Source organism: Pieris rapae, chromosome 14 (genome assembly GCF_905147795.1).
Source record: "Pieris rapae chromosome 14, ilPieRapa1.1, whole genome shotgun sequence".
Lineage (NCBI taxonomy): Eukaryota > Metazoa > Arthropoda > Insecta > Lepidoptera > Pieridae > Pieris > Pieris rapae.
The window spans coordinates 9,875,834-9,888,768 of NC_059522.1; the positions used below are offsets into that span (position 1 = coordinate 9,875,834).

At 30.7% G+C, this 12,935-nt stretch overlaps 3 protein-coding genes across 3 annotated transcripts; 2 read left to right on the forward strand and 1 right to left on the reverse strand.

The window, feature by feature from the left end:
• Positions 1-1,104: 1,104 nt before the first annotated feature.
• Positions 1,105-5,380, forward strand: LOC110992364 (tRNA (cytosine(72)-C(5))-methyltransferase NSUN6). Its single transcript, XM_022258144.2, has 8 exons — positions 1,105-1,154; positions 1,266-1,388; positions 1,470-1,665; positions 1,914-2,070; positions 2,173-2,380; positions 2,639-2,929; positions 3,264-3,445; positions 5,232-5,380. Exons 2-8 carry the CDS (start codon positions 1,269-1,271, stop codon positions 5,344-5,346), a joined length of 1,269 nt encoding a protein of 422 aa, XP_022113836.2. The 5' UTR covers positions 1,105-1,154; positions 1,266-1,268; the 3' UTR covers positions 5,347-5,380.
• Positions 5,381-6,689: 1,309 nt separating this feature from the next.
• Positions 6,690-11,698, reverse strand: LOC110992351 (cytochrome P450 9e2). Its single transcript, XM_022258123.2, has 9 exons — positions 11,244-11,698; positions 10,994-11,145; positions 10,726-10,849; positions 10,460-10,578; positions 9,309-9,487; positions 8,609-8,685; positions 7,473-7,688; positions 7,099-7,344; positions 6,690-6,857 (listed from the first exon to the last, which is right to left on the reverse strand). Exons 1-9 carry the CDS (start codon positions 11,497-11,499, stop codon positions 6,694-6,696), a joined length of 1,533 nt encoding a protein of 510 aa, XP_022113815.2. The 5' UTR covers positions 11,500-11,698; the 3' UTR covers positions 6,690-6,693.
• A 124-nt stretch (positions 11,699-11,822) lies between these two features.
• On the forward strand, positions 11,823-12,896 carry LOC110992352 (putative tRNA (cytidine(32)/guanosine(34)-2'-O)-methyltransferase). The gene has a single exon (XM_022258124.2). The coding sequence runs from the start codon at positions 12,017-12,019 to the stop codon at positions 12,878-12,880; it is 864 nt and encodes a 287-aa protein (XP_022113816.1). The 5' UTR covers positions 11,823-12,016; the 3' UTR covers positions 12,881-12,896.
• The last annotated feature ends 39 nt before the right edge of the window (positions 12,897-12,935 follow it).

Sequence of the window (12,935 nt, forward strand, 5' to 3'; positions counted from 1 at the left end):
TTTCATTTAATTCTACCTAAGTATAGAACCAATTACGGCAAAAAAAATTGGGCGTTGGGGGATTATACTACTGTTACTGCGGTATGCACTCCCAAAAAATGTAAAAAGTGCAGGCAGCCTAGCAATATTTAAATTAAGATTAAAAGACCATCTATTAAGTGATCCCAATCTACGGAAATGAAAGTACATCCTTTCTTTTCCGTAGATTGGGATCACACATTCTACCAAGTTTCTTTTTTTTTTCAAATTGTAACGTTAGCATATAAGTGTTCTCATGTAAGTGACTAATGTCTATTATGAGAATAAATGTCTTTAAACCTAAGCTCTCATTTATATCATTATGATAAAATCTCATAATATACACTAAGCACTTGTTATATGCCTTACTTGAAAATATATCTGATGCCCTCGTAGCTGCTATATCTTAAATATAGAAGGCGGTGATATATGTATACAATACAATTAGGGTGATATTCAAAAACAAGACTGCGCGAACTATGGATCCTAATAATAATATATTAATATCTTATATTATATATTAAGATATTATTATATAATAATATAATAATATCTTACCCTTATAGTCTATATATATGTATAATGTTTAAGGAAGATATTTCATGCGTGAATATGAATAAGATAGCAGACCAATTGTGATATTATTCAAATAGTTTCATCTTGATAATGATTCTTGATATTGTGAAAGGTTTGCATTTGTTTGGCTTGTGATATTTCGTAAGGTAAGATAAAGTACAAAGTTTATCGTGATTGTGAATTGTAGTAGATTCAAAATAAATTAATATAAGCTATTATCGGTAAATAGCTAAATACTCAATTTCAAGATTCACGAACTAGAAAAACTAGATAGTTTTGAGATAAAAATACTCTTGATATGGACTCTCTTATGTGAATCCATATCAATAGTACTTTTAGTTCGCATCCAATTTTTAGTTCTTAAGGGATTTGAGTCCTGCCAAGCCTGTGCTTTTTAATTCAATATGTCATCAGTACATTATATGTTTATTAGCAAATGTTAAGTTGACATTGTCAACTGTACTCTGTAGTCTGTAGGTTTATCTTTTACAGGCATTAGGCATAGGCAATACGTCTCGTTAGTCGTTGACGTTGATCGTATAACGATTAACGTATTCGTAGTAAGTCGTTACGTCGTTGTTATACTGAGCTTGTTATGTTATTTTATTTGTTGCTTGCTCTAATTATATTGTATTTGCACTTTTGAAATAACACTAGTAAATAATCCTTAGGTAATGGTTGAAATGGATGATTCCATAAGTAAATGGTTAGAAAACACGCCAAATCACACTTGTTTACGAATAAATAGATTAAAAGGATTTAACATTCAAAAATTAGAAAATATATTATTATCAGTAAGTTATATCAGACCTAATGATTTATTATGTACTTATTTGTTGAAGGACATTAGTATTTATTAAACTGTTTATTTTTAGCAACAAATTACTTTAAATTTAAACGAAATACCTCAATACTATTTCATACGACCAGACTGTTTAATAATAAATCAATGGCCAGAAACCATAGCCAGAGAGAAAGGTAAACATAAGGTCATTGTAGATGCTTCATGTGGTGCAGCTGTTTTGAGAGGTTCTCATGTTTACGCACCTGGAGTTCTTGGGCTGCCATCTGGTAACTTTAAGACTGTTCTTTACATAAGTTTACTTCATAATTTTGGAGATAATTTAATATTGTGTTGTATAAATTCACTTTATACTAGTCTAAATAAACACAAAATCTACTCTTAAAACATGCAATTTTTTTAACATTAACATTGTTAATTTTTTGGACTTGGAATTCCATGTTATCTAGGGTAAAGTTGCTAGGTGTAATCATTTAGTGAAAATTATTATTGCATTTATTTTTTTTAACTCTTTTAGGATGTACACTTGATGCCTTAGTTGATATTTATGCTGACCTTGATGGGAAGTGTAAAAGAGGACTAAAAGTGGAATATTTGGGAAATAAGAAATATGTTGGCACTGGACATTTAAAAAAGCTACGCTCTCATCTTTTTGATGAAGGTATACAACCAAGGCATGTAGTTATTACATTGTGAAAAAATCTACCATAAAAACATGTAGTCTTGCATAATGATGTGTATGTTATATGTATTAAAAAATATTGAATTGTTTTTAGTGGTGTAGCTGTTGAAACCGTATATCCAGAATCTAAATTAGTGGTTTTGAATGAGACATGCTTTTCAAGTGGGCAAGTTGTTTTACAAAATTTGCCATCTATTGTCTGTAGTTGGGTAGTAAGCCCTCAGCCAAATGAAAACATTCTTGATATGTGTGCTGCCCCGGGTAATAAAACAACACATTTAGGAGAAATGTCAAATAATAATGTAAGATAAGTTAAATATGATTAGATTTATATCTGTTATATCTGTTCGTTTATCTCATAGAAATACTAAATAATACAGAATCCTTTTGTAAAATTATTTATACTAAAGTTTACATTTTCTTTGCCTTCAGAGTTCTGAGACTAGCAAGTAAATAAACTAGTGTAGTTCTTTTAAAACTCTTGTGGTACAGAGTGCAATTTTATAAATATTAGCTGAAAAATGTAATCTTTGAACTAAACAGTATGATAACATTTTTAGGCTATCATCACTGCTATAGATCGAACAGAGAAAAAGGTTGAAATTATTAAAAAAAATTGTGAATTACAAGGGCTAACATGTATCAATGCATTTGCATATGATTCAAGAAAAATCTATTCAGAAACTGGCAATGAAAGTGGTCCACCACCATATCCATCAAACTATTTTGATAAAATACTCCTTGATGCACCATGCAGTGGCTTGGGTCAAAGACCAAGATTGATAAGCAATAATATGTCACCAAAAATGTTGCAATCATACAAATATGTTCAACGGAAGTTATTTGAAGCAGTAAGTGTTAAATTCTTTGTTTAAGATAAAGTAAATTAAAAAAATATGTAAAGTTCTTACTCTCTTAATCTATTCTAATCTATTATAGACAGATGAGATACAATAGAAATGTTAGTAAGTTAAAGCCTGCCTGCTTCAAATCAAATCAAATCAAAATATCTTTATTCATATAGGTAAACATGTACACTTATGAACGTCAAGAAAAACAAATTAAATTAATTGTCAATTTAAATTTGCTTGCTGCTAGATATATATAAATAATAGAAAATAAGTCAAAGCTATATTATATGAAAAATTGGTATACTATTTCCTTAACAATTTGGACGATTTTCAGGCTGTTAAAGTTTTGAAAGTGGGTGGTAAATTAGTATACAGCACATGCACCATTACTATAGAAGAAAATGAAGGATTAGTAAAGTGGGCCCTTGACAATTTCCCAAATATAAAATTAATAGCAGCTGATCCTCTGTGTGGAGGACCAGGCTTAGCTAATTGTGGTCTCACTGATACAGAAAGGTACATTTTTCAATAGTATGTTGTAATTTTTACCAACCTGAAAAAGGGGGTTTATGAATATAGAAAATTTATTATCTGGTATGTTTATTTCGCGCTCCCGTAAACCAAAGACAATTTATTGTTATGGACTCTACTTAAAGTATATATGGGCAACCACCGGCCCGCTGTAAGATATATCCGGACGGATATGAAAAAACCCAGCCAAAAAAATATTACATTAGATACTAATACTCTCAGGCGACACATCAAAAGTTTTTTTGCGTCTTAATTATTATAAACTAGTTTATTCGAGAATATTTTGCCTATATGAGGCTGGATGGCACGAACGTTAGTTCTATTTGAGCTACCAATGTGATATCTGCAATAACACAGCATGTTGTGCCTAACCAAGGTCCTTTTTGTAATAAATTATAACATGTCACCTGTAAAAGATTAACATAAGGAATGCAATAAAGATTTGAATTTATCTTGGACAAGCGATATCCTAGGGAATTGCCCGAGCCGTCAACTTGCTTTGTGACTTTGTGTGCATCTTGAGTGGTAACTGACTATAGTTGTTATTAAGTTAATTAAACGAAAACTAAAAGTAGATACAGAGCCAGTTTGACCAAAAATGGACTGAAGGATCCTATTTTTTTCTTGCACAATGGTAAGCCTATTTGTTTGCTGTGTAATGAATAAATTTCAGTAATGAAAGAATTCTATATAAAGAGGCCTTACTCAACTAAGCACGCTGCGCTGCACTCACTCACAGGGCATTTAAAAACTACGCTTGTGGGAGTCAAAGCAGCTGTCTGCTAACAGTTACCATTTCAACATGCTCTCTGCGTATGATATTTCTTATGCAGTATGCTGAAGAACTCAATTTACTGTCGGAAAAATTTTCAAACAGATTTAGCGACTTCAAAAACATGAATAGACTGTTGCAATTAATTTGCTAATTCTGAAAACTATAATTAATCTATAAAATGTAATGTACAGCTCCAATACACTTACAAATGGACTTATCGAGATTCAAGAAAACTTACTCCTAAAATTAGATGTGCGATTTCTACAAGAAAACAATTTTCCGCAGCTTAGAATTCGAAAGACAATTGATTTGTGCGTTTCTCAGTACCTATAATTGCGAACAGTTCTTTTCATTGATGAAAGTTATATTTTCGATATTTTCGTGCTTTCTCTTAATAAATCAACACATCGTACAAGACTGATGATAATTTGGAAAATTCTTTACGTCTTTGTATCAGTGGAATTAATCTAAATATCCATGGATTAGTTTCCCAAATTCAAGCGTCTTATTGATTTCGGTGTATTTACCTTTCGTAGTTTGTAACAATTGTAAATTTCACGCTCTAATTATCACGTACAATGTTTATAATTTTATTTTGTTATTTATAATATCATTGTCGTATTATTTCATGGGTTATATTCATCGCAAAAAAATATTATCGCTACTTCAAAATGCATAAAGTATTTTTAAACGCAGCCCACGAACGTATTTGAATTTGCACGCATTGTTTGGCTTGCTAAGTTTGGCCCTCAACATGTCAAAGGTTGCCCATGCATACATACATCGAGAGTGTCCATGGGCGGCGGTATCACTTAACATCAGGTCCTCCTGCCCGTTTGCCCCCTGTTCTATAAAAAAAAATACCTGACTTAAAGGTTTTGATAATTTGATGGATTTCGTATCATGTTTAAATTATCTGATTCAATTGATACGGTAACTTAATTCATATGGTTTTAAAAGTAATGAAATGTTGGGTAAAAAAAATATTGTTAACAGGGCAATGGTGCAACGTTTTGGACCTCATGAAGACCCACTAAGGCCAGTTGACTCAGTTTACAGAAACTCCATAGGTTTCTTCATAGCAGCTTTTGAGGAAGTTGAAAATAATTAAAGTTGCCAGAAATAAAAATGAATGACATAATCAAGTGTAATTTCATTTTAACATCTATAACTCAAAACAGACAAACATTTAATATTTTTGCTTTGTTGATTCCTTATGTCTAATACAATATCAGATTGATATGATTTTAAAGGACTATTTTTAAAAAATTGTTTTTGAAATAAAAGCAAATTTATTGTAAACCATTTATTCAAAAATAAAAACCTTGTTTGTATAAGATCACAATCTCAAAATCTAATCTCCAAATGTTACATTGTACTTTGTATAGGTAACAAAAATTATGTAGTTTCTTTTAATTAAGAAAGAAATAATATTTGAAGACTGGCTAAGTATAGAAATATTCGATTATTTATTCAGATTCATAGTAATATTAAATCTCATCTATTACAATTAAGAAACTCTTTATAATGAGTATGCAAATGTGTTTCTATGTATCACAATAATATGGCAACATTTACAAGATTAAATTTATATATAAAGTGGTAAATATCTTCCACCAAAACAATAAATCTACCTAAATTCAACTTACAAATGGCATATAGTAGTTGTTATAATTAAAAAGTAATAGTTTCTGAACTATCAAAATATAAATATACAATTAAATGCAGTTTGTACTAAATGTACTTTGTTACTAAGTTAAAAATACACTATATTTATTAATACATATTAGTTGTTTGTAGTTTATACCATCATGCCAAACTAATACTATACAATTAGTAAGAACACTTTAGAGTCTGCAATGCTGGTAAATTAATTCATAGCACAGCTATTCAAGGAACAAATCAGAGAGTAAAATAATAATATTTAGGGCCTGTTTCACAATGTCCGGATAAGTTACAAATAAGCTATTTGTTACTTATTGGTATGATAAATAGTATTTTTGCGTTTCACGACTGTCAGATAGCGCTATACGTCATGAAATTCGAAGTATCTTATTTGGAACTTTTATCTTTCGAATAATTTATGTGTTGCATAGCTATTTTACACTTTATCCATACATTGTGAAACAGGCCCTTAGGCTTATAGGCTTTATACTAATTCTTGTTATGAAATAACGTTATAAGTACTAAGAGATTTAAATGAGAGTCCTAGTAAAATTTTTCGTTTCGCTACTTTTCTTTGTTATACGAATAAGACCTTTATGCGAGAATCATCGTTAAACGATTTTAGAAGCAAAGCAAATCAACTTAATAACTAATCTAAAAAACTAAATTGTACTACAATGTTCTAGAAAACCATTCCGACCATATACCAACAAATAATAAACAAATTATATTTATATTCTTCCAAATGGGACCAATCTGTATTTACCTACTATAATCCCTTTTTGAGTAGGGTTTAAATCTTTTCAACGCGAACGTATAATCCTTTGCTTGCTTTCAACAAGAGTGCACGTTTGTCAAATTGTACAGGATTTTGAGTTTTCGGACAGATTTTGAAGTTAAAATTCTTTAACAGTGACACCATAGCCAATTTTGCGGACATCATTGCAAATCGAAGGCCTGTGAATAAATTCGTGGCATTAAGACATAAAAAAGGAGTGTTGGCCCAATGGCAGTGTGGGATTCTCATCCCTGAGATCAAAGCTTCAATCTCTGGCACCAATGGACTTTCTTTTTACGTGTGAATTCAACATTTGTCCGAACGGTGAAGGAGAACTTCGCGAGGAAACAGTCGAATGAGGCCAAAGTATATTGAAATGATACACAAATTTGAGGGCTATTCATATAGTAGCATACGCACCTATACAAACTCTTGGTCCGGCTCCAAATGGTAAAAACAGATGTGAATTTCTGGCCTTTTCCTTCAAAAACCTTTCTGGTTTAAATTCTTGTGGGTCGGGATAAATTTCTGGGTCCATATGTATCGCGTATATCGGTATGGACACCATTTTACCGACCTCCAGGCTGGCTGATGACCCCGGTAAAACGTAAGGTTTAGTAACAATTCTGTCCACTTTTGCAACCGGAGGGTACATGCGTAGTGTTTCTGGAAAAGTACCCACATTAATTAATAAATAATAGTTATTCACTTTTATATCTCAGGGCTCTTTTTAAAAAGATTATAATTTAGTTGAATGCAATTAATGAATTAATTTAAATATTTTAAAATCTCACCATTGAGAATTGCTTCCAGATAGTCAAGTTCTGCTAGCAGGTCATAATTAATTTCCTTTCCCTCCGTTACTTCCATGACGTGTTTTCGTAGTTTCTCCTGTAAGTCTGGCCGTATCGCTAGCACGTGTATTGCGAACGATAACAAAGAACTTGACGTTTCAAATCCAGCGAGAAGGAATATTATTATTTGGGCATCGATTGTGCCATCGTCTAAATCTGAAATTTCAAGGTTACTCAGGTTTGAAAATCCTTATGGACTACTTTTGTAGTGAAAACCATTCACTACAAAACTATGTACGGAAAAACCTACTAACATCAAACAGATCGGTTCAAAAACATTTTATTTAAGAAAGACTTAATTATATAGTATATATAGTCCACTATAAAGTTGATTCACAAAAGTAAATAAGCAAAATTAAGAATAATATTTTCAATATTTTTTACAAAAGTGCAGGTAGATAGTGTATTTTCCCTAACAAAACTAGTGTGATAAGAAAAAAGATTTCCTGGCTAGTTTATAGGCGGACTTCTTTAATCTCTGACAAATGCCGTCTGAGGGTAAAATTCAGGGTCGACAGTCTCTCGTGTGTGGCTCCCGTATTTCAAAATTCAAACCAATAAATACATATTTATTGACATACACGGACATAGTTCGCCTTAAGTCTCATTTTTAAATCTTACCCTTATACTATAAACTTGAAGAGTAAGTTATATTAGTATAACATATATTAAAATATGTAAAAAGTGCAGGCAGCCTAGCAATAATTAAATTAAGATTAAAAGACCATCTATTGAGTGATCCCAATCAACGAAAATGAAAGTACATCCAAGTTTCTTTTCTATTTCAAATTATAACGTTAGCATATAAGTGTTCTCATGTAAGTGACTAATGTCTAATATGAGAATAAATGTCTTTGAACCTAAAATATACGCCTATAGCTATTAAAAGCTACTATATTTAGAAGAAACTTTATTATTATTAATATTGCAACTTTCAAAATCAGGATTTTTAAATTATTGCTTTGTATGGAACAGTCGCAAACAAAAGAATTACGTCCGTACGTCCGCCCATACTACTCCTGGCTTGCAATTGCTTAGCGTTTAATATTAACATGTTTACCAATAAAACTACTTACGCAATTCCTCTTTATCCTTTGCCTGATCCTTCTCTTTTTGCGCTGCATCAAGCATTAATTGCAAGAAGTCATTATGCCTACAAATATACAATTTGATCTTAGATATTAAATAATATTATAAAATGTAATAATTTAAAACAACAAAAATGTAATCATTTGTATTTTAGGATATTTGGCCAGCTAATTCAAATTTTTATTAAGTCGTCTATATTCTTTTTAAGTTTTGATTAATCATATTTATCTTTCATATATTTTAAGTATTTGTTAGGGTTGCCAGGAAGAGTTCCCTTTGTGGTTTCACAGTGTATTTTTTTTATACATTTTATATTTTGTGCAGTAAAGTGCAAATAAATATAGTATTAATATTATTGCACAAATTCCTGCTCATACACAAGTACACTCTCTGTTTGCACAACTCTCCCAGGTGAACAGGTGAATTGGCAGTAGTATGGCCCTGGGATTTAAACATAGGATTTATCATAATTTTAAACACTTGACGGATAGAGATAAATTATTAATAGACAGCTGGAACTTTGGGCTTTAAAGACATTCTAGAGACAAAAAGAGATTCTACATATTTAATATTTACCATTACCAACTATTTAAGAATCTTATTTATGTGTATATATTATAAAAAACATACTACCAAATTACATAAAAACATAAAATCTGAAAACAATAAATAAAATAAAACACCTACTTTATTGAAGAGACTCTACGTTCAGCCTTTGTAACTTGCAATATTTCATTTAGTTTACTCATTGTTTTACTATTTAAGAAAGAAATATTGAGATATTTGAATAAACCAGGAACAAACATTAATACAAAGAAAATGAAATATCTTTTATAAAGAGGCATATAGTTAAACTTTTCTGCTATCTGAAAAACATAAATAAACTTTAATTAAAAACTGTTTCCTTCCCTGGAAAGCACTAAACTCGGCTTATAAATATAATATAATGCATAAATCTTTAAAGGTATATTTACAGGAAATACACTTTGTGCAAAGTGTAAACTGATTCATTCCCAAGAATTAGGGTTTAGGTGAAGTTATACAAGATGGCACAATCTTATGTTTTATTTATAATTGTATACCTCGTACCTCTTATCTCCTCTCATGTCAATAAATATTTAACTTTTAGAGGCTTTTAATATATTTATCTATAAGATAAGGTTTACTGGCTTTTCTAATCAAATTTATCATATGACTATAAGTGTTGTAAAGTATCATTAAAGTGGTTTAATGATAATTACGAACAACTAATAGTTCTCTTGACTGCTCTATGACTCGATTGGTTAAGTATATAGTTTATTCAAGTGAACACTTCAGGGCTCAAGATATGGAAAAACTTTTACAATTTTGTTTTTGAAGAAGAACCTTACAAGAGAAACTCATACACAAGTACACTCTCTGTTTGCACAACTCTCCCAGGTGAACAGGTGAATTGGCAGTGGTACTTTGACTGTTTTGTCTGACATTAAATTTTCATCCATATGTGAAAATTAAATATAATTTAAATTACAGGAAGGAAATTTTAAGTTACCGCTATATATATTTACATAAGGATATACATATTATATCATTGATTAATTAAATATACTTTCAATTGCAGGAAGGAAATTTAAAGTTACAGCTATATATATATAGATGTCATTATTTTGAAATTTCCTTCCTGTTATTGACATTATATTTAATTTTCACATATGCATAAAACTGTAACATCAAACAAACAAATATTTCATATATGGGTTGTATTTCTATTTCTACATTAATAAACATCTTCATTATAATATGTATTAAGTCTCTGTGTATAATAATATAACTAAGTTTGAATTCATATTAGTCAATACCTTAACAAATTCAGCATTTTCCTTAGTCAAAGCATCACTCTTTATACCAAATGCAGTGACGCTTATAACTTCCAATGTAAAATGACCCATACAATCCTTCATATCTACATCTTTGTTCTCTGAAAATAGCAGTAGTATGGTTATTAATTCACAATGTACTTCTTTTTAACTTTGTTCCTGATTTGAAATTTATATTTTACACTCTATTAAAATAAAGATGTTCTAAGATTTAAATCAAAAATATCACAGAATAGTAAATAATTTACCATATAGTTTCAAAAAGTCAACCATTTGATCTGCACATGAATGAATCAAAGGAAGAATATTTTTGAGACGAGCTGAGCTAAAAGTTGGTGTCATAATACTTCTAACAGCTTTCCATTCTGCACCCTAAAACATATCAATCTTGATTTTAAATTTTAGTGACTGAAATCCTTTACATCTTGGAGGTATGGATAAAAGAACTTTGAAATCATATATTTTCTTTGTGTCAATATGAATAATATATTATTGTGAATTTCATAAATTAATTACCTTAAGGTTAAGAACACTCCTACTTATATATTTTGGCTCCCTACTTCCTAATGTGTTTCTATCAGTAAAATGATCAAAATCTCTAATCATCACTGACTTAATAAGGTCTGGGTCAAATATGTATAATACTGGTCTACGGCCCTCAAAGACTCCTGAAAGTTATGATATTTCAATGATTAATGTGAAAATATAAATGTATATTATAACAATATTAAAAGCAAAGATAATTATGTAGAAAAAAGGCACTTACCACCAAAGGGGTTTCCTTTAAAATACTTATAAATTTCTATTTGCAATTCATGAAATGCTTTTCTTCCAAATACTCTCGGCCCCAAATTTCCCAGGAAAATGACTGGCTTCATAAATTTTATTCCTTTTTTTTCAAAGTAATCAAATGTACTTGTGTAATGAAAGTATAAAATAAATATCACAGTAAGGCATAGCAACAACTTCCAATCTTCTTGAATAAATATAAGAAAGTTTTTCGTTCCTGTACTCAGTTCCATTTTAAAGTTCTAAATTTGACAAGTTAGACTAGTAAAATTATATTCATTTATTCTACGTATTTGTTGTATGTTTACTGCGTTAATTTGAATTATAATCACAATTCACAAATGACTAATGAGCGCAAACGATCTCTGTGAGTGAGTACTGAGTAGTAACTAGTGGGACGTGGGTACTGGGTATGCGTTACGAAATGCGAAGTGCGAAGTTCGAACTCAGGAGACCGAAGAACGTGAACCGTGAACGTTTTTCTACGTAATACAGCAACGTTTTGTGCCTACTGCAGTCTGCACTCTGCACTACAGAGAACCTTTGTTTAGTTAATTTAAACGTGTAAGCTGTGGAGCCAGCGTTAGTCAGTAGTCTGCGCAGCAATCTAGACTGACAATATTATTACGGATTACCATTTCAATATATTTTAAAAACATAAAACAAGTTTATTTTTTATTCGTTTCTAAATAACCTTTTGTATATCATCTAAAAGAGGGTAACCTTATTTGATTTTTAGTTTCGATTAAAATGGGAAAAACTTCAAAAGACAAACGAGATATTTACTATAGGTTAGCTAAAGAGGAAGGTTGGAGGGCAAGAAGTGCATTTAAATTACTGCAAATAAATGAAGAATATAAAATTTTTGATGGTGTACTTCGGGCGGTTGATTTGTGTGCCGCGCCTGGCAGCTGGAGTCAAGTTCTAAGTAAACATTTAAGGAAGAATACAGAAAATCCAGATGACGTAAAGATTGTAGCTGTTGATTTGCAAGCTATGGCAGCACTTCCTGGAGTTAAACAAATCCAAGGTGACATTACTAAGGTATCTACAGCAAATGAAATCATTCAAGAGTTTCAAGGACATAAAGCAGATTTAGTAGTATGTGACGGTGCTCCTGATGTAACTGGATTACATGATATAGATGAATATGTACAATCACAACTTTTACTAGCTGCTCTCAATATAACAACACATGTGCTTAAAACTGGTGGAATTTTTGTAGCAAAAATATTTAGAGGAAAAGATGTTACACTGTTATATTCCCAATTAAAGCAATTCTTTGAGTTAGTCACTGTAACAAAGCCTCGGAGTTCAAGAAATTCAAGTATTGAAGCCTTTGTCGTTTGTCAAAATTACAAACCACCACCTGGTTATGAACCTACAATGGTTAACCCTTTATTAGATCATAAATATTGTGATTTTAATCAATTCACAGGCATTAACAGGTTTATAGTTCCTTTTAATTCCTGTGGGGACATAAATGCTTATGATTCTGACACATCATACCCTCTCAATCTAGATGGACAAAACACCTATGAGTATAGAGAGCCAGTTCAAAGCCCAATAAATCCACCTTACAAAGATATATTAGAAAAAACCAAAAAAATATAGTAAATATGATTCCCTATTTTTTTGTTTTATTTATATTGCTGTCTTAAATTATGCT

Bases quoted from the DNA above. Each gene is read 5' to 3' on its own strand.
- LOC110992352 (XM_022258124.2), top strand. From the start codon at position 12,017: ATGGGAAAAACTTCAAAAGACAAACGAGATATTTACTATAGGTTAGCT.
- LOC110992364 (XM_022258144.2), top strand. From the start codon at position 1,269: ATGGTTGAAATGGATGATTCCATAAGTAAATGGTTAGAAAACACGCCA. The intron at 1,389-1,469 runs GTAAGTTATATC...GTTTATTTTTAG, and splicing joins TAGAAAATATATTATTATCA to CAACAAATTACTTTAAATTT. The intron at 2,930-3,263 runs GTAAGTGTTAAA...GACGATTTTCAG, and splicing joins AACGGAAGTTATTTGAAGCA to GCTGTTAAAGTTTTGAAAGT.
- LOC110992351 (XM_022258123.2), bottom strand. From the start codon at position 11,499: ATGGAACTGAGTACAGGAACGAAAAACTTTCTTATATTTATTCAAGAA. The intron at 11,146-11,243 runs GTAAGTGCCTTT...CATAACTTTCAG, and splicing joins TAAAGGAAACCCCTTTGGTG to GAGTCTTTGAGGGCCGTAGA. The intron at 9,488-10,459 runs GTATTGACTAAT...TATGTTTTTCAG, and splicing joins AAAATGCTGAATTTGTTAAG to ATAGCAGAAAAGTTTAACTA.